The 27,507-nt window shown below is 33.5% G+C and overlaps 1 protein-coding gene across 2 annotated transcripts in view; it reads left to right on the forward strand.

Moving 5' to 3' along the window:
* Positions 1 to 97: 97 nt before the first annotated feature.
* LOC137929312 (uncharacterized) overlaps positions 98 to 27,507 on the forward strand; it is a 48,266-nt gene continuing 20,856 nt past the window's right edge. The window contains exons 1-2 of one of the 2 annotated variants that reach the window (XM_068772190.1): positions 98 to 303; positions 8,780 to 8,992. In XM_068772190.1, coding sequence (XP_068628291.1) covers positions 8,781 to 8,992 — 212 coding nt within the window. In that variant the 5' untranslated portion in view covers positions 98 to 303; position 8,780. Of the gene's footprint in view, positions 304 to 2,210; positions 2,301 to 8,779; positions 8,993 to 27,507 lie in introns of those variants that run through there. The other variant, XM_068772191.1, reaches the window with a different exon arrangement.

The raw sequence follows: 27,507 nt of genomic DNA on the forward strand, positions 1-27,507 counted from the left end.
ACCACGTTGTTATTTCTGAACGTAAATGACACTTTCCATCATAGGTTTTGCGCTTGTAACAACTGTCAGTGTCATGTCAGTTGTCGTTCCACTTTAAGATCAGAAGCATGTGTTAGCTTCTTTATGGCATTTTATATAGTTTAATTTTCGAATGACTTTAGATAATTGTCAATAAAAGTAAACAATAAAATAAATATGAATAAATCCGAATTAGTGTTGTGTTAAGGAACTGTGTCAAATTGTTATCTGCATGTTAAAAAACCAGAATTCTTGGAAAGTTGGATATTATTATCTTGGGATTTGGTGAGTAATTCTTGTTCTACAACAATTTTATCATTTATGTATTCCAAATAACTATCACTATTAATAAATAATCAAATTATTTATTTTTATTTAAAAAGGTATTCAAAATTGGAACTCTACGTTTTAATTTTTAGAGCTTAAAACCCATGAGGCTTTTGAGGAAAAAAGTAACAATCAATTTGAATTTATGATCAACTTCAAAATTTAGTCTATTTATGAAGAATCTATAATTTAGTTTGTTTTATTCTGGTTAAGTATTGAGTTTTGCAGCTTATACATATGACTAACTGTTAGCCATCACTATGACAACATTAATAGAGTATATATACGCTAAATAACTATAGTAAAATGTTTTTGAAATTGAATTATATACTATCTTATATAAAGAACTTTGATACAAGCCTTAAGTAATATAAACTAAATTAGTAGATTTTTATAATAAAATCTGATAAAGCATTTTTTATTTATTTTACACATCCTTTCTATACTGTACATTACAAAATTATAAATTAAAAGAATATAATTAAAAGTTTCTTTATAGCACCAAAATTTTCCATTTCATTTCCACATTGTAGTTTCTGTTAGTTTTCAAATGTAATGTTTAATTAATCTTAATATCAAACACATTTTTGAAACCTGATTACTAATATGCCTGTATTTTTATGTAGTAGAAGGAACCTTTAATTGGAACAATTTATTCCAAGGATTTTTGGTTGACTAAGATGCTACAAAGTAATACATTTTTTAAAATTTCGGACATCATTAACAGTTTCTTTTAAATATGTAGTACAACAGTTTGTAATGCATTTTTGAATTAGGAGAGAGAAGTATACCTACTTCTATTATTGTAATTATTGTTTATAATACACATGAAGTCCGCATAAGTATAATATAAAGGCAAATAATTTAGATAAACATAACATTGGATTAGGTGTTAGGAACTTATATACACTCTTGATGTGGGCAGGTAATGCCATATCACTTGTCATTTAGAAGGTCTTTTCAAAGTACCCACACAAGATGGAGTTAATTATTATTAAACTTTGTAATCAATTCTTTCACATATAAAATGAATGAAGTTGGGAAATAACTCACTAGCATGTTATCATAGTCTTTATTGTGTTATTACAGAACGATTAATTTTTTATCTATTTTTATACAACATTGTCATAAATAACATAAAATAGAATAAACTGACATGTTTGATGTGGTGTAGAAAATTATGTATTTATAATAATATGTAATGTGTTATAGGTAAAAGCATGTAAAATGTACTCTGATTAATCATGTTAGAAAATCATTTGCGCAATGTTATTTATAAGAATTTATACCATTTTACTATGACAAATGCTTTTTATTCAAGTCATGAGTTAACAATGTATGATATTCCTTAGAGTTCTTTTCTTAATAATAGTAGAAATACTTACTTCATACATGTATTGTCTAATGACCGCCGATGATTAGATAGATTTATTAGTACAGACTAATAAATCTATCTAATCATTGTCTGGAATAAATGGCGTTTTGCAATAATTTGCTCTCTTTCTACTTAATTTTTTTGCCTTTTTTATGTGTTTTTCTTTCTTGTCCTGTTTTCCAATAAAGAGTTCATAAATAATTAGATAAACATTGGAGCATATGAGTGCGTCGCAGATAACATTAAATCTTACATGAGCAAAGAATGTCGAGCAAATTGGTGCGTAACAAGTCCGCTTCGGTGGTATACGGTGGCGCGGTAATTAGTGCGTTAATGGTCCTAGCGTTGCTCAGTTGATGCAACTGCGTTTCCGAGAAGCCGATCAGGGGAGTTCGCGGGAGGAGCGGCAAATTGCCGTCAGATATGTGTGCCGGCTGTCGGTAATTGCAAAAATCAGTCGGTGCACGGCAGAACAGGCTTAGCTCCTTCGCGAGCTACCCACCCGTGTGTTGAGAGACGACATAAATAGCAGGAAGACGTGCGGCCGGCTATCGGCGAATTATAAACAACTCTGGTCTAGGTAAGACGTATATCAAATAAGATGTCTAGTCTCCAATTCAATTTGATTGATTTATGTATTATGAAACCTAGTTTTGGAAACAAATGCTTGCATCTCGGAAACGCTTCAAAATAAAATTGAAATTATTAGGAGGACCCGACAGTAATGTCGCTTTCTTAAGTTAAATTCACTCGACTACATTATCAACAAGTTTCTATTTCTAATCAACAATATATATCAACAACGTTTGCCATCTAGTATACAAATTTTAAATGCCGTTGCGGTAAAAATCAATCGGGTTTTTCTGTAAAATATAATTTCCGGTCCGCCTATTTCTATTATTTGTACAATACTATTCAAACCTTAAATGCATATTGTTGTCATTTATCTATAAATATCACAATCAACCATCAAACACACTTTATTAATTAAATTAATCAGATCTAAAACATTGACAATTCGCTACAAAATATTCTGAAGGAAAGTAAAAAAAATCGATTTTTGATGCTATATTTATTGCCTATGATATATTGGAAAATAGGAACTAGACGTCAACAATTGTTAACAATATGCATGTAAATTTTATATATATTATATAACGTCAGTTATTCCCCAAATAGTAATAGTATTTGCTGATAACGCGATAAATATCTTAACACCTTAATCCTTTATCATTCAATGAAAGAGACCGTTTTGCCTATAACATTTATTTACATACCCACCTACGTATTATATTTTTAAGTAAAATAAAATTGTATGAAGGAATGATTATGGCGATAGTCTCGTGCTATTATTATTGATGTCAAAAACTTAAAAAAAACATTTCAGTTTATTATCTTTTGTTTTTTTTTTACACAGATTTTAAAATACCGTCATAAAAATATTTTTTTTCTGTTATGTACAATTATTATGAGTATTATAAGAATAATGTTCATAGTTCTATATTGAAGTCCATTGTCGGAATTTATAAGGCGCATTAGACACATCCATACATAAGCTTTCCAACATATTTGCATTTTCTTTCTGGTTACTTGATGACTATCGATTAATAAGTTGACTATTATTAAAATTAGAACAGAATTAATGTTAAATTAGCTTTATTACCATACACTTATTGTGTAAACCGAGTTTTAAAATGTTTGGTATAAAATTAAACACTCTTTCGTGGGCAATTATACATATAACCAAGAAAAGGACTAATATATAGGTACTTCCGCTATGCTTTAGCTAACCGGTTAAACCGGTTAAAGTGTGAGTTTTTAACGATAATAAAGCTTGGGCATGAATTACTCCATTTACTAACTACTAATTTTGCAATCAAAAGTGACCGAAAAAAACCCAAGTTTGTTATGCACATTTCTCCCACGTTGCTTGAAGTTGAAGAATGCCATTTTGGGACTACTCAATTCGATTCCAGTTTCTTACAAATTGAGCTTATCTTCGTATTTGTACTTCACGCAAGTGGACACTGCCAATGACCCTAAGTGGATTATAATAATAATAATAAAAAAAATGGTTAGAGTGTATGTCTAAAATTTTGATAAGACGCCCTTAACTTCGCTCGACATATTAAATTGCTAGTAAACACGAAATATATGCGTATATGGTCTTTTACTGATAATATCTACTCGTGTGGAGGGGTATAACTTCTTTTGAACGTTTTGTTTTTGTTATGTCTTTAATATATATCGATGCACATCATTATTATTAACATTATTATCAATTTCACATGTTTATACCAACAAGACGTAATTTTAAAGTTACATAGAATTGTTTTTTTATATAGCACCGATATCACAAAATTAATACGCATTTAACCAAAATCAACTTAATTACTTAATAGAGCGTTTTTTATGACATTAGAGATTTTTTATGATATTAGACCCTTAATTGTAAGCAGGATGACTTTGTATTTTTTTCTTCTTATTTATAAATAATCATGAGGTATGAAGGAAATTCTGAATTGTCGTAGTTGAAATCCACACCATTAAAACATTTGTTGTCTAAACCGCTAAAATGTGGTAAAAACCTTTTTATGTTTTGCTCACTTAATTCCCAGTAATGAATAAAAACAACTGAAGCATTTCACATTTTGCGGTTTTCTGGTACAACCACTTATAAGTAAAGTCCGATATACATTTACATAGTAACAATTATTCTATCCGCTGATAGTTCTTGACTACTACGCTGTTAAAACTGCTGCTCGATTCTGTACTACTTTGCGGAAAATTATATGTATGAATCGCAAAATTCTAGATAACACCTACATAAACTATTGTTCTACAGGGACAAAGGTTTCTTTCTGAGAAAAGACTATTTACCTTGGTAGGGTTATTCTCAATTAGTAACAAGTAATTCTACCCGAAAGCAAGTCAAGCTTCCCATTGTTGTTATATTAAATAAAGTAATAGAGTGAATTAGATTCGTTCGTCCACAGAAAAACAATGTTGTGCAAAAATTTTTCTGCAACTCTTTATATAGCTCATTTGCCAGCAAAAAACTATTAAACTTTTACACCTATCCTTGATCAACCTGTACAAAGTGATAACTAAAATATGACAGACCAATAACTTTTGGCAGTCGAGTCTACGGGGACAGATAGTAAACAATAATTAAGTTTAATATGTAGTAATCCAAATTTAGGAAACGATTTTTCTTACTTCATAATCATTACGTTATTTATTCATCTTGAAACCATTGATTGATTAATTTTTAAATAGGGCTGTACAATACACTAATTGACAACAAATGAGCTATACATTAACCCTATTTCCAAACACCCTGTTTAAAATATATGTTTAAGATTCTTTACAAAACATAACATCTTTTTTGTGTCCTTAAATGTCTTAGCTGAAGGTATAACGAAAAAACGTCGAAGAGTGCGTAAAGGAAAACGTTAACTATTGGTATTACCAACTCGTTTAGGGTCTAGTCACTTTAAGTGCGGTTCGCGGAATTGTAATGCGGATCATTATGTACCAAATCAGTCGTATAGTATTTGGGTTGAAATATTTTGTGAATATTCCTGCCAGAATTCTAGATACGTTTTTAATGAGACAAAAACGTTGAACGGTTACGATTGCGGGCGGTTTTTGCATTCATAAATGTACAGATTACATAACGTTATTAAAAAAGATTACGATGTATTATATTTTTATTGTGAATCAGTATGTAATATTGTTACTTTGCATTTGGACGTATGTAATACTAAATGTAACCTTCGAAAACTAAGTAAGTCAAAGTTGTAACGATTGTAGGTTTTACCCGTACACATGTGTTTTCTTAATATATTCAGTTTGCGAGAAGTTTCTACCTAATAAAACTGTCGCCCTAAGAATTAAAAAAAGCATAGTGTTTCTGGACTCTAATTCCATCTTATCTACATAATTCCGATCTACTAGCGACAGGTATTTGGCAGACACAGAGAAACAAACGACACTTTGTTGACAATTTATAAACAATTAATTTCTTTTCTAATATTATTAAAACCTGTAATGTTTAAATGAGAGTAAAAGTTTATATTAAAAATAAATCATACTTGTCCCATATAAATATTTACTGCAAAAAGGCTATTAGATTTTTGTTTCAATTTATAGACGCCCGATGCCAAGCATAAGCCTCCGTCAAAGATTTCTATGGGGGTTTTACCATAATCGCCATGCTTAGCAGGCATTTGCGTTCGCAGAGTGATATAATGATGCACAGTGGGCGTTGCTGCCGATCCTCTGGAAATAGACTTGTACCTCCCCAAAATATTACTTCGGTTATATAACTGTTGGCCAAATGTTATCTGTTATCACGTATGCGATATGTTGTAAAGAATAATTTTCAAAATGAAAATGGTTAACCATTTTTTTAAAATCAGTAGACCGCGGAAGTTGATTATGTTCGGATATTTCTGCTGCAGGTATCTTAGAGTTCTTAGAAACTTAACCTTCAATATAAAAAGGTTTTTGTTAAAAACTTCACGGCAATTAGTAGAAGTAATTAGTTAATAGTAATTTTTACAACTATCTCCATTTTTAGGAAACAGCTATTCAAAGTCATCGAGTCATAAACTTTTAAGGTACAGGTATCTATTGTTATACATTGTTTTTGTCTGTGGAACGTCTTTTGAGATAAAATCTAAAGTGTATTAACGCTTCTCCGAAAATGATAATCTGATAACTGTCATTCGTTTATCGTTTCAATTATTATCTAGCGGCTTTTTGTTATTTGCTTTAATATTTCAATGTTTTTGTTAACGTTAGGTCTAGGTGTTTAACACCTGACCGGGTGTATCCTCTGCATAAGGGCTATTGTGTTCTGGTGCTATTTAAATCACTAGGTTGATAGAATTTACTAAAGTCCGATAGTTATTATTTTTTAGGATGTTTTAACGCTGTTTGCCTGTATTTTATTATCATCATCATTGTTATTTTAGCTGTAGGACGTCCGGTGTTGGACATAGACTTCTCCCATAATTAATTATTAATAATATGACCGCATGGAAGCGGCATGTATTCAACGGGTTCCGAAGTACCAAATCATTTATCCATGTCCAACGCTGAGGTTGGCTAGTGGTCTCCACTTCAGAACCTAAACAGATTCTAAGTGGATAAATAATATAAATGTCTAATCTATGCGCCTTCAGTGCCAGGCCACTACGCTAAAGCTTAATGGGCAAGGCAGTAAATGCCAAAGAGCAAACAGTATTTGTCAATGATGAATAAAAACAGCTAAGCACAGGATCTAATGTTACAATATTTAATGTACGCAGGTATTGAGACCAGTGGAAGCGTATCGCTATCATAAGGTGAACACCCCTGTGTGAAATAAATCATACAGTAATTTCATCATTATTACATGGCGTCGGCGTTATTACAGCTGTAATCGCGTTTCGATCTTCACTTGTAACGTGATAGGGTTTCCATTGAGATATTATGTGATGTCACGTAAAATAAAAGTATGTAGTTCCGCAAAGATTAAATATTTGATATAAAATTTATGTTTGCCAGAGTAAGATACTCGTAGATGTAAATTTACCGAAAAGTTATTTTTGGCTGAGAAATTATTACAACTAATAAGGAATTACGAGAAGGTACCGTTCGTTGACTCACTCGCACATTCGCACACTAAGATTTTTCAATGCAAACGTACTTTCTATATTAAATCGACCCTTGAACTTTGAGTAAACACGTAACAGAATATCCGATCCCTAAGAATATTAAGACATTTGTGATTTAAATAGATAAGGCTAATGTATGCGAAATAAGTTCTGTTTATTAGTATTATGCCGGATACGGAAATTAGATATTATAGAAAAAAATATATACATAGTCTTAGCTTGTAATGAAATTTGTTATACAATTTTTAATAAAATTTTAATTTTTTAGAATTAAAAAAAATAAGTAAGCAAAACTGCTATAAGCGATATGACTTATATCTGAAGGTCGAACCAGATTAACAATAACAAGTATTCTCTTGTACACCATAACGCTAGAGAGAATAAAAATAGAAAAACATTAAATATCTCTCCGAGACTATTTTTTTTAGATCTACTTCATGTAAGTTGTGGAAACTTGTCCATTTGTGTATAACTTAATTAAGAAATATTAAAACTTGCTTAGAATTTTTAAATTGATAACATTAATAACACATTTTCACCACTTATGTTAATAGCTAATGTAACAATAAGCGGTTTTATCGCTAAGAGTGATTTCTTTCAGACAACCATAGAATTAACCATTAAATAATTAAAAAATATTTAGATATTAAAATAACAATAAACACTAATTACCTAAAAAAATATTTACATATAAACTTTTATAATGTTTCTTAGTATAATTTAAAATTAGATAATTTAGCATTATCTCATCCACCCAGCTCTTATTTATTTTGTAATTCGTACATCATTTCAGCACTATTTCTTTTGTTCTACTAATGAAATCAACGATTTCATCGTATGTAAATATATCTTGAAAGATGAGCAACAAACTTGTGCTATAAATATTGATGTGCCAATTGTTTTTGCGAGGAACACTGAAAACTTGCTCCAATTATAAATAATGTATGCATCTCCTAGTTCCAAAATGTCGTACTATATAAATAATGAAAATATATTATGGGAGATATAAGCTATTAGTTGAAGGCACATTAAAAATTGAAAATTCAATAACAAAATCAACAAATAGACTGAAGTTGCAATGAAGCGCTATTCTATGTTCATTAATCAATTACTAATTGAGTTATTACACAAAATTACATTACACTTGTTGGAGCCGAAAGCTCCCCGCACGGCGACCACGTGCTGGTGAATGTGGCGTGGGGCACACCCATAGGTAGACCGACGACATAGTTAAGGTCGCTGGAAGTCGTTGGATGCGGGCAGCGTCAGACCTGTTATTGTCGCGATCTTTTAGTGAGGCTTATATGATCATGAATTATGTGTCAAATTTTATGTAATTTTTTTTTAAATGTCAGCAATGTCGTTTATTGTTATTGTTTTTTTTTTTGCGTAGAATGCAAGAAATGACCATGGGTTCGCTGCTGACGCTGGTGGTGCTGTGTTTAGTGCCGAGGACATTCGCAGCCGGTCACTGCTCTACGAACACATTCCACACTAACACCTCTTGGATGCAGTTCACCAAAGAACCCGTATCTCTGGAGTACGGCTTCCAAGACAAGTTTAAGAGCATTCACTGCTGTGTCAAAGGATACAGGAGCATCGAATGGTAAGTACATTACAATCTATAAGTACGTTTTAATCTAATCGAAATTTCAATCACGGCGTCTCTGTGAGCATGTAAAACATTCTCGCTCAACAATGCGCAGGTGTGGACAAGTATAAAAAAAAAACTCTTGGAAATATTTTGCCCATTGTATTCGCGGATGAAATTATAATAGGGTTTAACCTCAAATGGCATTGTCCTCTTTGTATCACTGGTCACATACGTGACAATTATGTAGTAGGTTTTTTTCAGTTTTAATCATTGTACCACAATATATAAAATGCATGTTACTGTTATATTAAGCTTTAGCAATATTTGCTTTGCGTTTTAAGTTCACGCTCTGCATGAATTGTTATTTTGTGTACAAAACTAAATTCTACATAGTCCAAACCGTACAAGAATACAATGTTTTTTTTTGTAGTTTCCATGATGACATCAATTGGATAAATATCGTAATAAATCATTTCTTTCGTAATCATTGCGTCATGAGGTCGTCATCTATACGTTTTCGTTAGATTTGTACATTTTATTGAAACGATAGATAGGAAAGAGAGACCGTTGCGTCGGACACGGTGTGGTTCATGTGTATATACTGTGGCCGAGCTTAGAGTCGCAATTACAACAGTCATAAGACATGCTCTCGATTGCACCTGTGTATCTGTGTACATGCAACCGAGATTCGCAGAATCCCAGGCATCATGCCGGTACTGGAGTCGACGCAACCTCGTTGTCATACAACCTACCATTATATCGGCTAACATACATTCACGGATAACGTTCGAATTACTCCTTCTTAAGTCTTTGATTTATATATCGCACGTTGAGAACATTGACGTCGCTATCCGAAAAATTAGATAAATTTTACATTTGCCGCTATTTTTCGCTTAACTTTTCGAAACGCCTTAGTTCGGTATGAACTTTTATATTTAATTCAAACTTGGTGCCATTACATATTTATAAGTTTGAGCTCTGATAACTTAAAGTCCCATTATTTGGCGTCCAAATGATGGCATTTTTAGCGTACTTAGTATTGCATTGTTATAACATAACTTAAAAAAAACTGTTTTTTTTTTACCGATGCATACAGATAATTATACACATTAAAATTTTCTGTTTAGCATTTGCCTAGACTTTAACCTCAATACAGTAATGAAGCTTTCAGGTTCTTTTTTGGCGTATGCGCTCAGGCCTTTAGATTATATATTTGGATATAAATTGAATAGTCAAGCTCAAACATCGCTTAGGCGTATGCTCTACGGATTATCTGGACATAAGAGTTCCCAAGCGAGGACTTGGCTTCTAGCTGTAACTCAATACGCGGTTAGCAATTCGATGTGATGTAGAGAAGGCTAAATTATGACTCGACTTGTAATCCGAATATTCAATGCAATATATGGTATATTATATGTTCTGGTTTTACTTATATAAAAGGAAACAAGTCAATTTATAAATGTAGATGATATAGGTCCCTTTTAAACAGTTATTGTTATTACAACACGTGCTATCGACGGATATACTTTTGTGTTAAGCCGTTGCTATGTATAATTCTTTCGAAGTACATTGGTGTTTATAAACCGTACCTGACGGAGTTATCACAGGAATAATAAACACTTACATAAGTATTCAACAAAAAGTAATGACTGTATGATTTATATTATTCGTTCCTGCAACTGCATAATGCGTAACCATTTGCATTGTTCTTATAGTTTTCTATCATTCTGTCGTTAGGTTCTATTGTTTTTCAGTAACTTTATTTCTAAGAACTCATTAATACACATTATTTATTAAATAATGATACTATAGAATATGCTTTGTAATTAATTAACCATAATTTATTTAAAAAATTCATTATGCATTACAAAAATACTGTTTTTTAAATTAACTAACAACAAAAATGTGCATCGACGCATTCGAAGGATACCATTTAATTTGGCTTGGCCGGCGCGCCAGTGATCACTCGTGGATAAGCTCAGAATCAGTGCGTTTTTTGTTCAAAATTACACTGCTGTATTATATTTAATAACGTTCATGTACTATATTGCTAGTTTACAATAAAAGTTTACATCGGCACATGAAATGCGCGACGAGTCAGAGCCGACATTGTATGTCAAGGGGTTAACATTTCGTTGTAATATCAGATTCTAGTTCTTTCTTGGATTACTGTTTGTACCGATCTCGAGAGTTTTTGTTTCCTAATTTGGCCTCGCATATAATATATAGCTAAAGTTTACTGAATATCTCTTATCAGGCTTCAAACTGGTCCTACTGAAAATCTATGGGGGGGAGGCTTATATCCAGCAGTGTAGGTCCTGCGGCTGAAATAATGATAATGAATTTATATTAATTCGTCATCGTCGTCATGGTTACAACACGTTGACGCCCACTACAAAGAATAGACTCCCCCAAAGACATTTATGGAGGGATATACCATAATCGCCATGCCTGGCAGGCGTTTTGGCGATTGCTGTGTGGTATTATGGTATGAAGAGGACGCCGCTGCCCATCCTTAGGAAACTTGTTTGTGAGCAGCGGAAATTCAATGCACAAAGTGTAAATTGTATAAGATTGTATCACAGAGAATCGAACCCGCGACCTAGGATCGTTTGTCCTCTACCTCTGTGCTAATGCTGCTAGAATCGAAATGTTATTTGATATATTCTAAATAAAGTAATTGGTATACGGCTTTTCGTTTGTTGCCTTACGGTCTATTTGCACCACATATCCTTACAAGATACAAGATAGCATTGAACAGGTCGCACCTACCGAAGGACGAAAAAAATTATCTCAGACGGAAATAATAATATATATGTATGATTGATACATAGACGGTAAATACATACAATCTACTAATGCATAATTTATTTGTGTGAGTCACAGCTCTAGGTCGGGAAGGTCAAAGGATTATGTCTTTATCCACTTATTTTAACTTGCTAAATTGCAAAGTACTTAACCATCAAGCGTATAAGGAACTTCTGAGAAGCGGTAAGCATTGAGAAGCATAACTTTATAACTTCGTACTCTTAATTTGCATGACCCTGATGGCGAGACCAACGCTCGAATTAAATGTAGGACGTAATCGTTTTAAATGGTTCACGCTGTCAAACGCAGAGCGGGTTGTAATAACTCTGGTGGTTAATCGAGTAACAGTGATCATTATGACTTAGGGTTAAATAAGGTTAAGCTGTCTGTTGTTTTTTTTTGCCAACACTACGAAATATGAATGCACGAATGACTTAGTTTGGCTAAATATATATTAAATAAATATTTCGAATATATTATTTTTTATATTCCTCGTTTGAAACTAAATATTTTTGGCCTATGTCAGTTCTTTTCAAATATAACGAGGAAGCTTTCAAGTCAAAAACTGATAGGTTAGTACTAGGTCTGTGAATGTTTTCAATGAAAACTGCCTCATCTCTAAACATTAGGTTAGATCAAACAAGCACGTGTATGTCATCACAAAGCTAGGATTATAAAGACAATAAACAAAGTATTCTCAACGCTTTTGCTTATTAAATAAATTCACAAAGCAGTCCGCCTTTATTCCATTTCTGTGATTTAGGTCGCACATAAAATCTTTCACATTAGCGTCGGAAAATTACATCACATCGACGATGCGGTGTGCTTTACGTGAGAAACTACGATCTCAGGAATGGTCAGGTATCTTCATATCTTTCCTTTTACGTAAATAGACGACGATATCAATATACCGTAGATATTATTTACATTCATTTCAAATACCACAATTTTTTATTTAGCTGTACTGATAGTATTTAACACTATTGAAAGTTATTCTTTATTTTTGTTATTTTAATCTAGATGCAATCCATAAGAAAAAAATGATCGTTTAGCAAAATGAGCAGTGGTAGCCCAGAGGTAGAAGAGTGAGATTTGCGATTGTAAATCATGGGTTCGATTTCCGGGATAAAACATTTTATAATTCACACTTTGTGCATTAATTAAAAAGGATTACCACTGCTCACGTTCAAATTTCCGATGGAAAGGCAGCAGCAACCTGCGCGTGCCATAATACCACACTGCGGATTATGGTATATCGCTACATAGATATCTTTGGGATCCATGCCTTACGGTGAGCTTCTATGGGCTGAATATGTGGCATTTTTTTATATATACCTATGTATATGTATCCATGTGCACATATATCGCCGCCGCCACCGAATAAAATGATAAGTCTGAAAATGCAACTTTTCAGAAAAGACGAAAAACTAAATACTGGTTATAATCAAAAAAAGGGCTACGTAAAGCAGTGAAAAATTAAGAACATAATTCTTAGCATGCTGAATGGGAGTAAAGTTTTTACTTATATCCTAAACAATCTTCTATTCTTGTCTATACTTTACCTTGTTAATTTAAAGCAAAAAAAGGTATTTCTTCCTTTCTCCGCCATTTTAATTAGAAAATTACGGAAAAAATTGTAAAGGTGTAATGGAACTCGTAGATTGCAAATAATTCAAACTCCAAAAAAATGATTACGGCATTTGTTATTTTATTCGGTAGGGTAGGCGACATATTGTTAATGTAATATATTTATTATGTTATAATATAACAACATATTTTTTGTACTAATTACAATACGTAAACAAACAGATACTTTTATATTCATTTTTGTTAACAAGTTACAATTGTCAATTCATTATTATGAATTTTGTTAAGTTCTTGTCATAATGTTTTTGGTATGGTACGATAAGTCTATATCCTCAGGAACTTATTATCGATTGAAGAAACATAGGAAAAATATTTCTAATTATTCCACTGTGTCTCGGATTAAGCGTGACACACGTCTAAGCGCGGGCCAAGCCGGTACCGTGAAATGGACGTCAGTGCTATTTCGCCTTAATAATGACTCTGTACGCACGTGAACGTATATTTACCGCGCACCGTTCCGAGAACCCGGTAATTGTCTCTTATCCGTTTTATACTTTTATGGCTCGGTACAGAACTTTGTTCGTTTCAAATTGTATATAGACTAATGTTTATATTTTAGTTGTCTCTTATAGGATATTGTCATTATTTTTTGCAGTTGTATAACTTAAAGTGACTGTCAAAATTCCGGATAATGTTTTTCTTAACACAATTCCGACATTATAACTGCAACCGTTACCCGTTAGAAGCATAAATACTTTTTAAATGTGTAAAACTCGCGCACATCATTTACGATTTCCAACTTGCTGTTAATTATTTTAATAGCCTTAGAAGTATTTACAGAGGTTAATCTTTTAATAAAATTAAACGCGAAATACGTTGCTAAACGTAAAACTTGAGAACGGCTCGATCAATTCGGATATTCCTATTTCCTATTTTAGTTAAAACTAGGAGTTAAGTTAAAGAAAAAAAAACTTATAAACTAACCTGTCTCAAACATTAATAACATTCGAAACAAAAAAAGCCCTCATCACGCTCATGGTATTTTGTCGTCAGACTCCACTTCGTCACGTTTTCCTAAGGCTCTGTACAGCTGTTAAGGTTCCAGAGGCTATAATCATTTGTTTAATGCGATGTAACGAGATAAAAATCATAAAGTACTAAATCAAAAACTACATACATTGTGCAGTATTTTTGTCTCAAACAAGACAGTTCCATTATATTTATAAAAGTAAGTTGTTTAAATTGAAAAAAAATTAAAAACTCGTGTGCTTTCGGGGGTCTCGGCTCGGGCCTTTAGTATTTGGGATTGGAAGGCAGTCAGTTTCTTGAGTGTCGTTTGTGTGGAGGCTCCACGAAGTAACCGAGTTACAAAAGCACCAGAGAGGTGACATCGGCTTGTGCTGACACTCGAAAGTGCCTGAGTTTTATTGCCATTATTGGATTATAACTATTTAGTAAAGGCCAGCGCATTTATATTCTTAGTGGGTGTTTAAAACGAGCTACTGCCACAAGGCAATCAGTCTTGGAACGCTGTGCAAATGTAAAGATCTCACCATCTACTAGAGATAAAATTTCTTACGTATGAAGAATGTACGTATATGGCAAATTCAATTGATAATTTATCATTTAATTTGAATACATAAATATTTTAAACCAAATATAAATAAAAGTAGAAAGTGAATAACTCTGTGAAGCGCATAATAGTAGTGGCTTTTATAACTTATTAAACACTCCCTTAATTTGTTGACAGATAATAAATTTCGTAAAATTTTCTTACTTCTGCTCCGTGAAAAGATTATTCCTACACAATTTCAAGTGCTTGAGTCTTATGGTTCCAGAGATACTGTAACGAGTCAGTACATAAGAACACTCTTATATATATGTACAGATACTACTTTATTGCCATTAAACTGGATAAGTTTTATTAATATTTTTTTTATTGAATTTTGATTTTGTCTACCGGCACATGTAGTGCGGCGTGTTGAATGATATGCAGGAGTGAGAGTTATACCGCGAGGTCCGCCATAAATCTGAAGTGCCTATGCGCCGTAACGAGTTGCCGGCCCGAGTTTTATTTTATTACCTCACTTTTACTTTTACACAGCGGCTCTTCCCATCATCTTGATACGCGTGAATCTGGAAGTTTTATCACGCTGTCTATCAATAAAATATTTTTTGGATACATTTAAAGAGGTCAATATATAGCTCATTTGCTGTCAATTAATGAATAGAACACCCCATCCAAGAATAAATGGTTTCAAGAATAATAAATAACGCAATAAAAATATAGTAAAGTAAAATCGTGTCCAAAATTCGCATTACTACATTAATAACTGGTTACTATCTGCCTGATGTTGTTGGCCTATCACATTCACGTGGAAACAAATAACAGATATGACATATTTCAGACCCATTGACAGGAGGTGTAAGATTTAAAGTTTTTTTTTTTGGCTAACTTGCTATGAATGTTTAGCACATTTAAAACCACCTATAACTAATCATTCTGTATATGAGTGTATCTAAATATATTTTTGTTTAGTTAATCCAATAGTTTTAGCAGCATGCTATATACAAATCTAAGTATGTCGAAGGGAATGTATTTTAAAATCTTAGTAAAGTATATTCGAACGTCAAAAGATGATTTACTTTATAAGATTTTTAAGTTAGTTTTTTTAAGGTACCTACCAGTGTATCTAAGTGTAATAAGCTCTCTTTTTTCCACATTTTATGTATGATGTAATTGCAAGTAAAAGGTTTTGATATTTTTATCTCCAAGGTCAATATATATTGCCATAATGCTCACTAGCTCTTTGTAAGATAGAATTGAATGGTAATGATTTTTATTTATAGAGCACTGGAAGCCAAGCTGTAGAGGACTGAAACTCGCAATCGTCGGTCGCGGGTTCGATTTTCGACATATAATCTTCTATAATTCACACTTCGTGCACTTATTATTTAGGATTTTCACTGTTAACAAACAAGTCTCTTAGTTACACTTAGTTACTATAATATTCCACTATGGTTGCCAATCGTAGTGACTGCTAAGCGTGGCGAGGTGTTAATGGTATATCTCCCCACAGATATCTTTTGGTGAGGTTTACGCCCTGCAGTGGAAGTCTATTGGCTGAAACAAATTTTAAATATGAAAAATCTTCCTGAGACATTATAAAACGATTTTGAGCGCAACGTAGTTTAATTCTAAAAATAAATTACGTAATCTTTTCACAATCATTAGTTACAAATAGCAAATGACGATTCTTCATTGTTTTAAATTTTAAACTGTTTTAATTTGTCGTCACTGTTACTAAAGTTGAAGAGTTTAAGAACGAATTCTTATACACACTTCGTGGTCATTTTATTAGTTATTCATTCTTGTTAAAACATTGACACACTTTGACCGCGTCTACTTGGAATAATTGTAATAATCGGACATCATTGATAATGATTAGACAATTGTTTCTGCAGTTTTCTAGTTATTGAAGAAGTTTCATACGTTTTTGAAAACTTTTTCTTATAACTACCTATGTTATTTCTTTTATAAGACTTTATTGCATGCCTATTTTTATAGACTGAACTTGCTGTCAAAATGGCATTTGTAGATTCCGTGGGTTCTAGGCGGCAGGGAGTATAGATATTATTAATTTTCCACAAAAAGTTTCTTCACCATTTTACAAAATATGTACCAAAATATTTAGACTGCGTTTGTTTTAAATACTTGCGTTTACCGATTGCATAAATGAATCAGGCTGTTGCAATTTTGAAGATGTCTAGTGCGTCGACGACGGTCAAAGTACCGTTCGGTGCGACGATTCGGTTGACAAAAGGGCCGAGTGCATTACCTGGCCGGTCGCCTGTATCTGCGAAGGTATCGCACGTCGCCGCAAACCTGTATTGTGGCGGTTCCGGGAAGGCGCTTTGTTGCACGCCGCTGCCTTCACCTGCCCCCCTCACCCTTCGTCGCTCCCTCCTCTTTTCCCTTTACTCCCCCTGCCCTTTAGTCTGCATCGCCCGCTGTCGTCTTCCGCGCGATTGCCGTGCAGCTATGCAGCGGTTTGCGTCATCCGTTACAAGCTTCATGGTTCCCTGTTCTATTACGTCTTAATATTTTCTCTGCAAAATATTATTTTAATGAAGTTATTATCAAAATCATTTTATATATTTTGAATTAATAAATTGTAAATAAATGGTTTTACATCATGTCTCTTACGTAGTTGTTTTTCGTACAATTTATCGAACACGGACGTTTAATAGGTTTTAGTGTGCCTTTTACCTGTTATTTTATACTTTCTTTTTTAAATTGAATATTTTAATTTAAACACTTCGCTACGCTACGCGACTATATTCATAACACAAAAAAGACCATTAATTAACAAATTTTAATGTCTATTTTGTATATTTTCAAAAAATACATAGCAGATGGTGAATATTTTCTTGGCTCTAATAAAAAAAGTGTAAACAATGGGCTTTTTATGCTTTTGCAAATTGTTTGATGTGTCAATAAAGGCGCTCGAAACGACCGTTCGGATTCCCTTAATGAAGTGGCCATAAAGTGTACAAATCTATAGGCGACCCACTGTGTTCTCACAAAAAAACAACGATGGCATGTTCTGACATGTTAAAACGACTCGATTTAGTGAGCCGATTACTTTAAAAGTCCGGTCTTATATTGTTTAAGCTGCACAGGTAGGGTACCCATTTTGTTTTACAAATTCGTTCTTATCGCCGTTTGAAAAAGTCCGTGCTATGTCAAACTGAATATTAAAACGGGTGCAGTTGTTTAAATTAAGTTTTGCCTTTTTTAAATTCAGAACGTCTCCGATATTTGTTTTTCGTTTTTGGGTTTCATGTGTGCAATGACATAGTCTTAGATAAAAATTTGCTACATGTAAAGTTAAAAAGGTATTGGTCATTTAAAATTCGTTAAAAGCTTCGGATGATTAAAAATACATTAAGCTTATGCGTAACCATTTAGTTTATAATTAGTGTGACACATAATTTAGAGTGTTTTTGTAATGGTTTTATAGTGGTATTTAGAGTTTTATTGGGATCTTTGTGCAAGATAGTGCGGTGATATTTGTTGACGAATGCACCGGCGACGTGGGTGAACCTAGCACTAGGTGTACCACATAAGGTCGCGGGAAGTAGCTGGATAGGGGTAGCGCAGGACCAGCTGTAGTAGCAATCTTTGTGGGAAGCCTTTGCTATGATGATGATGATGATAATGGGCCGGATCGATTCATACCAAGTGCTCAGTTCAACTAGAAGAAAACTTAAACAAAATCTTCATTAGTAAGCATATTTGCTATAAAAGGTCAATGCTAGTATTAAATAAAGCACGTACACACACGTGTAAGGCACGTGGGTGTACGTGCTTTATTTGTAATATAACAGTGAAGTGACAGCGTTCCTTGACTGTAATCCTTATCTAAAATAAAATCTGTACAGTTGTTTGTCTATTTTCCTTTTCGTATTTATTTCGAATACAACGTTTACAATACAATATTTTTTGTTCTCATATTTCACAGCTGCTTTAGGACGACAGCTGGTACGATGTCTAAAGAACCGTTTTTAGAATAAAAATTGTTAATGCAATTTCTATTGCTGAATCTATATTCAATTTTATTAATTCATAATGTTTAAATTATAATTATTTTTATTATAAAATATATTTATTGATATATTATATTAAACATATTTAATTATTGGTTTAATTGTAGCAAAGGTCATAAATTTTTGTACTAGCAGCTCAGAACTATGTTACAAGGAACCCCGAGGTCATAGAGCTTCAACCCCAAAGACCCGTTTCGAGTCTTAAGTGTTTGCATAACCTGTTTAAGTTTATTACCACGCGCTTAATAGATTTAACACATTCAAATTAAGTGGTACCCTCAATAACCAGTAAGATTATTTAATGAATACGGTAAAGTTTTGTTCAATACATAGTGTATTATTGAGGTGTTGATTCTAGATGTAAAAGGTTTAAAAGAGTAAATTTTGATTTGTCAGTAAAAAGCCTTAAAGCTTTTTAATCTATTTCCTACCACCTTATATAAAATGATCACTCTGAAATATATTGAGTTTTTCTATTGGAATAGGACAAGCCTATAACTTCTGGCAGTACGAAGTCTGCAGGGGAAAATAATTCCAGTAATTAATTTTAATGCGTAGCAATACGAATTTTAAAAATGCTTAAAAGTGTTTAAAGCGTTATTTCATTTATTATTTCTGATTTATCGATTTTAGATGGGGTATATCAAATATTAATTGGCAGCAAATGGGCTATACATTATTAACTCTTTAAAGCTTTTACACGTGAAAACATTCGCCTTGTACGCGTAAAGTTAACTAGGATGCGTTTCCTCTATTCCAGTTAAACTTATTAAACCAGTAGCTTGTAAGTTATATCAAAAGTTAATCGATTATATAATTTGCTGGGCCGATGGCTCTAACAATAAATGTTTAATATGCGCTAGTCGCATAGTATTGGAGTTGCCATAGAGAATACTCAACATGTGGAATTCAATGACAATCCTCTCGAAGCTACGTGAATATAAGAATAGCATCGCTATTGCATATTAATGCGAAAGTACATTAAATAAGCCGATATATAACCAATACCAATTTATTTAAATTAGCTGTGAACCGTCATTTGTTCGAAATCTCAGTAATGGATTGAATTCCGATCAATCCGATTTAATGAGCGTTAAGCCGAAGAATAAAATGTATTTTTTGGTCAGCATATAAATGTGTTTTTTTTTATGAAACTATAAGTGTAAAACAGCTGGTTTTAAAACCAAAAGCTTGCACACAAACTATGCTAGCTATACAGAAACAAAATTTAATGAATAACTGTATAACGCGTTATCTATAATAATATACATCACTTAATTAGTTTAAATTTAAACTATAGACAAAATATGTATGAACAGATTGTTAATAAATTTTACGCAGTTATTTTCATTTCATAAACATAAGTACGGTTACGCGTAAACACTCAAATGTTGCAAAATATAATATACAGAGTTTTTTTACCAATATGTTGCATATTTTTAACTATATATTTTAATAAATATGCTTTATATTTCACAAATATAATTTATGTATATACGTACGTTTTTTTTGGAAAGGACTCTGCAGCTGCCTAAACGTCAGTTATAGATTTTGTGGGTTTGACGTGGCAGGACGCAGGAGGCGCCTAGCCTAAGTGCTTTTTGAAGGCAGCGAAGTTCAATGAGAGGAGCTATATACAACTGTTTTACTGGATTGGGAGGCTGACGAGCTCCTAGATCGCTACAGTGGACGCTGCATGGAGTAACTATTTATATTTTACTACTTATATTTGATTGGTGCTGGACACTGTTAGCCATTCTGGATTTTCTAGCTTCTTCGGACGGATCCGCGAGCTAATAGGCTAAATAAAAATCTACGTCTGATGCGTCGCCTGAAGTTTTGTATTGACTAATTGTCACCTACTCGGTTTTCGGAGAAAGGTGTGCTCCTTTTCTCCGACGACATACTATTTTTACTACTACGCTTAAGAGCCTTCACAAACAAAGGTTTCTTGGCGACCTTTGCTACGACTGTGTCACTCTTCAATGATACCCGAATAGCATTCCGATACAAAGACACCCGAGACAGCCGGTCCTCGACATGGTCGGTTGCTGTTGCCGTTGATATCACTAGTAACACTTTGGAAAACTTTAGAGCTAATAGAAAAATGTCGGAAGAAACTAGCAATTCCATCTAGTATGATCGGGGTTTTGGGTCCCTAGTGATCCGGCCTCGTCTTCGATGAGACCGGTTGGTTATCAAATGGCGGATAGGCATGTATACCATGCGACTTACTGAAGATTTGATCTTCTAACATCGTAAAACGAGTAACTAATCTCGTACGAATAGAACGCCACTTCTTAACAAAGCAATACGGAACTGAATCTAAAGAAATTCTGTTTAAATGAAAAAAAAAGGTTAGTTATACAAAAGTGGTTAAAATCTAAAACCAGGACATTATAAGCCTATGTAAGAATTAGAGTTAAATCGTCGATGCGTTGAGAACGCCTATAAACACAGTCAAAATGTCGCGAACTCTGTTTCAGGAAAATAAAGTTTTAACGTCCGGAAAAGTTAACTAAACGTAATGCCATGTATGCCCATAATTGTGACGAAGCGAAACGGCGTATCCAGCGTGGGCATTTTCTTTCATTTATGGTTTGATTATGAATTTCGTATTCAAGTCTAAGTTTGAATCTAAACCGACTATTAGCTTTGGGCTTGAAAGGAATGAAAATAACGTTATAGTTAATTAAAATGCTGTTTTATTAACGTCACAACAACGCCTTGCAGTGAACGTGTATCGGCTAAAAAGGAGAAACAGAATGAGTGAATCTCTTCCCACCATTGGAACTACAAAATATAGTAGCATTAGAAGGAATTTAACAGAGCTAATTTTAAATTATTTTATCTGCACTTAAAGGCTTGACAATTTTTTGTCTTATAATTGCTTACAGTCATAAAACCAATGGAACGCAAGAGAATGCAGTACTAATTATGTCCTGAACAAGCTAGACTGTTCGACGTTGTCCCACGCTTTATACACGCCCACAAATTAAGCGGAACGTTACTCTTACGCCCATATACTGTGAAGGACAAAATAACATAGATATATTACAGATATTCTTTACTATGTAGTCTTTTGTTTGGATAGGAATATTTCGAGTAATTATTACGGTTACGACTAAAATTGAGTTATATTAGCAGCTTATAACTGCGAAACTTCATTCTATACATACATAATTATATATAAAGATAATAAATTTACTTAATCTAAAATACAGAGTGATTGGTTAATAGTGTAAAAAATTTAAGTGGTGCGTAGCGCCTTTTTCAACAAAATTATTAATTATTATATAAGTTGGAATTAAAATTAATTCCAACCACCTAGCATGAAGTGATCATTCTGAAATGACTTAATTATTTTATCTTGTAATGCAACAGCCGAAAAACTTGTAGCGGTACAAAATTTGCTGGGACAGGTATTAAAGAATAATTTATTTTAATATGTAGTAATCCGACTTTTAAAAAAGCTTTTCTTGCTGCATAATCATTGCATTTCTTGCTATATAATCAAACAATTGAATTATGGATGAAATATCTCAAATAATAAATGACAGTGAAATGAGCCATCAGTTCCCTCCTTTAAAGTGTTTGCACTTATAATCAATCACCCTGCATAATTAGTTGCTCTGATAGATTTCGTCAATCAGATCAATCCAATAGAAAAAGTAAAACTTGTTCAAAGATAATAAATCGTATCGTACACTCTAAATTTCGTAGACGGATGATATGTTTAAGATTGTGGGGGGGTCACTGGATGCTGGCAACGTAAGACCGGTCATCATGGCGACCTTTGACGCAAGCTTATGCCTTGCAATGAACTTCTATATGCCTGAATATAAGAAGACTAAAAATAATGTTATTATATCTACACCGTTATGCTTAATGGTACCTCTTAGTGTATAGATTTTTAATTTAGTCTGTGGTTTGTTTAGGTAAAGTGACGATTTGTTTTTTCTATTTTTCTCATAATTTATCCACTTTTCTCTGCATAAGTACCTTACTGTTGTCTAAACGAAAGCATAAAATAAAACTGAATTAATCAGGTCTTTTTTTTATTCTTAAAGCGATCTTTTTTAATATTCAAATAATATTGCTTTCTATTATTACAATTATTTTAACATACATTCATCTGTTTTTGTCCTCTCGACATGAACCACATAAAAGAAAACGTGTAAAAAAATAGCAATAAAAACTTCAGTATAATTTCGCAACATAATAAATATTTCTGTTTTATAATCTTTTGTTTTATAAGGAAAGGAAGGTTAGTAGATTTTTTTTTCAAAAAATCATTAGATTCATGCTATATAATAACCGTGCGTAAAATAATACTTTCAAATAAAAACTGAAGGATTTAGACGTGAGAATAAGTTTGTGACTCCATTAAATAAAACAACCATACGTCTATGTCATGACGTTGAAACTACAATTTGTCGAAATGCGACGTTCCACGCCCGGTGCGCGGTTCACACGCCGATGTCTTGACGTCTCGTGTACCTTTCACCTCAAACAACACGTCAACATGCGTGCCTGAGAGCTCGCTTACTCTCCGATTGTCGTCCTTATAGTTGGGATTGTCTATCGACATGAATGGCACTCATTAGAACGTTCGTAGGTAGAATATTTTATCTTGAGGACCACCCTGCGCGCCATCAGCGTCTGAACGCGCAACTGACACTACTGCTTACTTAGACAGTACTTGTATTACAGTGTTAAATTGTTTGTGCGATAAACCAAATTATTTAGGTATCATTTATGTTCCTAGTAATTTCTTTTATTAATAATAAAGAACTAGTTGTCACGAATTTTGAGTTAAAAATATTTTAGCCAAGCTTTATACATATAAGCGCTATAGTTTGAAAATATGCATTTTTAATGTACGTCCCTTAAGCCCCTTGCGGGCGGAATTTCATGCAATTTTTAAAAGGTTTCGAAGATATCGTCATTAGTCAGTACAAAGGCTTAAATCTTATGTGTATATATAGAATGACTGGTAAAATAAAATAAAATTAAATAGGCTAATGTCATTGTATGTAAATCTATTTTAGAAAGATTTAAAGCTTTCACACCTGTATAGTGATCACTTAGAAAAATAGTAAAATAATGCAGGTACAGATATACAGTGTTTATAGTAAACAATAATTAATGTATGGAAAACACTTTTTCTTACATCATAGTAATTACGTTCATTATATTATCTGTAATATCTGAAATCATTGATTTTTCAATAGGGTGTGTCATACAATAATTGATAACAATAATCAATAATCCAATGGAACCAATAATCCTGCCTGTAAATACATAAAAATTTTATCAATTAAAGTTTTACAGACCACTATCCATTATCACACTATTGCATAGGAACAATCGTTATTTACAAAATATGTAATAATTTTGCTAAAGTTCAAAATATATTTAGTATCGCAAAATGGTTTTGTTGATTAGCACTCTAAGCGATAGTCGTTTGCAAGCAGATGTGCGCAGTCGTAACCTGTGGCAATTTAATACAATAATAATATCGGTTGGGCTGCTCCCGCGTCGCGTACTAATTCACATGGCGCGACGTCGTGTCGAAGCATTGAACAGATCCGAATTGAAATACTGATTCTTGAATATCGCATAATAATTGATGCAGCAATAGGCGTTGCACGATCATCGATTTGTATGGGTTTCGAGAAATGTAGCACGCTCCTTATGCCTTCTGTTCACGTCTGACAAATGGCTTCATCGTGAAAATTAACATTCGGACAGCATCTCGCTGCGCCGATTCCTCCCCCGCTCCGCGGCGCACCCCCCGGGCCCACCTCTTAAATAAATATTGAACTTTGCCCGGAGACCTCCTATGAGGTGTCGCATTCCTGGTATCGGTTGCTACATTTTTTTACAACTGTCCTCTCCACGGTTTGAATGGGAAATGTCCATTCATTCTCTATATTCTTAGTGATTTACATAGCTAAATATTGATTGTTCAAACACCGAATTCTTTACATTTCGTTGCGCTTTCAAACATAAACTTTCACACTTAAAGCGAAAACGAATATTTGCTGAATATTTGTTCCATGTTTTCGTCACATAAATCGACTCAATTTTTTGAAAACTTATTTATACTATAATTAGTAATAAGCGTTAAAACTTTTACTGTTATTTCATGAAACAATTTTCAAATTTAAAAAGTTTAAATATACAAAATACATCTTAAAGTTTAATATAGAAGGAAACGTGTTGCAAGCTGCGATTGTCAGAAAATATATAAAATTGAATATCGATTCGCATCCGTTATATATCGCAAAACTAAAATTAGCATCTAATAATAACAGTTGTGTTCGGTAACCATTATATAAGTTATAGAAATTACTTTTTAATAATTAAAAACAAATATTCTTAGGATTTTTTTTTTCATCTGAGTAAGTTTCACTTTGTTAAAAATATTCAGATTCTCTTTTGAAATAAATACTGTAATAGTTTCTTAATATGACATACGTTAATAAAGTTTTAGTATAATTTAATTATAGTAAACATAATGGTTGGTTTATATAAACCGCAATGTCAACAACGGCGATAGGCGCAAGATCCGCAAGCCTGATAATATCCTAATATCACCCAACTGACTCACGTTTGTCTAGTGACGTAACCCGAAAATACCGTGTTTTTTCCTTTTCCGTTTTTGCCCGCTAATGATTTCTATTTCTATAACTATAGTGATCAACGGAAATTCATCCCATCTAGCATAAAACTTAATCCACGTTATTATTTTTATGCTTCTAATTTCGTTTATGAATTACGAAATTAAGAAAGATATGGGTGAAATACCAGTAAGTAGTCTTAGATAATGGCTGTTTTTAGGTATTGACCGAGACACTGTTTATTAAATGTACTGCTGTTTATAATATACATTCTGTATACCCTGGCCCGTAACAAACGGAAGATTTACGAATTATGCTAAAACATTTTTTTATTTTGGTAAATGATCATTGTAATCTTATTTAGAATAAATGATTCTTAAACCTAAAAAATAGTATGAATACGAGTACATACGAAGTACACAACACCGGAGCGGTATATATTTCTCATAAAAGAGCCGTACTCCACTCGGCGCTTTAATTACACCTCAGTTATTTAATAATAACGATGCCCGCAATTAGGGTTGCCAACGATCCTGATTTGCAGGTTTTTGCTCGCGCCGTAGGCAGGGATCCGAGTCCGGGTTGACTACACGAACACTCAACGCGCGCAACTTTTTATTTTATACTAATTATACCTCTGTAATTATATTCCTATTCTGTTTAAGACATACTTCAAAAATGTCGCTGCATACGCAGGCGGTTACATGCTTTTTTAATGTTCAGAATTAAATATTCCGAGAAATATCACTTCGATCAAACCGGGCGTTGCGTACTTCAAGCCGTCCATTGTTATAGATAACTGCTTCGTCAGTGCCTTACTGAATTTATTATAAACTTCACTTTACGACTTATAATTAATGAAGAATTTTGATGAGTTTGTATTAGAATTTTATGATTACATAATGTTTCTATTATTGTAATAGGTTTTGCATTTCACAAACCGAGCCAACCGCTGAGGTATTGAATTGTTTGAGAAAGTTAAAAACGTAACCGCATGTAGCATTTGCTCTTAGAAAGACTAAAGACAGAAGTCGACGGTACATGAATGATTAGTGAGAAGACGAACGGGTGCTGCGCAGGTCCGCAGGCTGTAGTCGTCTCCCGTCCGCGCCGACACGCGAGCGCAGTCCTCGTACATTTGTACGATTTAATTTATAGCTGATGTTTAACAACGTTGTCAATTATTTATTTAATCGAAAGAGTTAAGTAAATTGAAATGCACGTTATCGCGGGAGCATCTTGACAGCGGTCTCGGTTCTCGCGAGGGCTTTATTATGCGCTCATCGTGCCCCGCACGTCCGACCGTCTATCTACTGTGGTGGCCAACATACATTACGCACCGCGCACATTATGTCTGAATAACTTATACTTTTTTACATGTATTCATATAGGGTCCTTTATTAACGTCATACTACTTTTAGTTTTGAGTGTAAATTTTGATTTAAAGCGTCTTAGCTTCTCAGTATCAAGAGGGCATTTTTCTTTGACCTTTGTTAGTAGGAAAGTGCATATCAGAAGGGTGTTATCGGCGCATTGCGACTGAGCGGGGTCGGCGCCTGAGCCATCCGAGTCGATCATTCCCCGCACCCGTCGTGCATAATGAAGGAGCCATTTCCGGCCGATTCGCGGAATCGAATATTTAATATTTCGCACAATCGGTCGGCCGTCGGCGGAGCACGCACGGACAACAGAGTGTCTGCCCGCCTATTTAGCATTCGTCGCGTGACCCACAGCTATAATAAATTCTTCTGCACTTGCAGTTTCACGGAGTGCCAAGAAACCGCGATCGGCTGCCGAATGTTAAATGCCTGTTATTGGATTAGATTAGACGGCTGCAAGTGTTCTGCCGAGCGTGTGGCATTAGTTTTATCATCGCCGTAGCGACAGTTGCGAAGT

Source organism: Battus philenor, unplaced genomic scaffold, assembly GCF_028537555.1.
Source record: "Battus philenor isolate CCGP_79_NKW_IND1 unplaced genomic scaffold, ilBatPhil1.0.hap1 SCAF_5, whole genome shotgun sequence".
NCBI lineage: Eukaryota > Metazoa > Arthropoda > Insecta > Lepidoptera > Papilionidae > Battus > Battus philenor.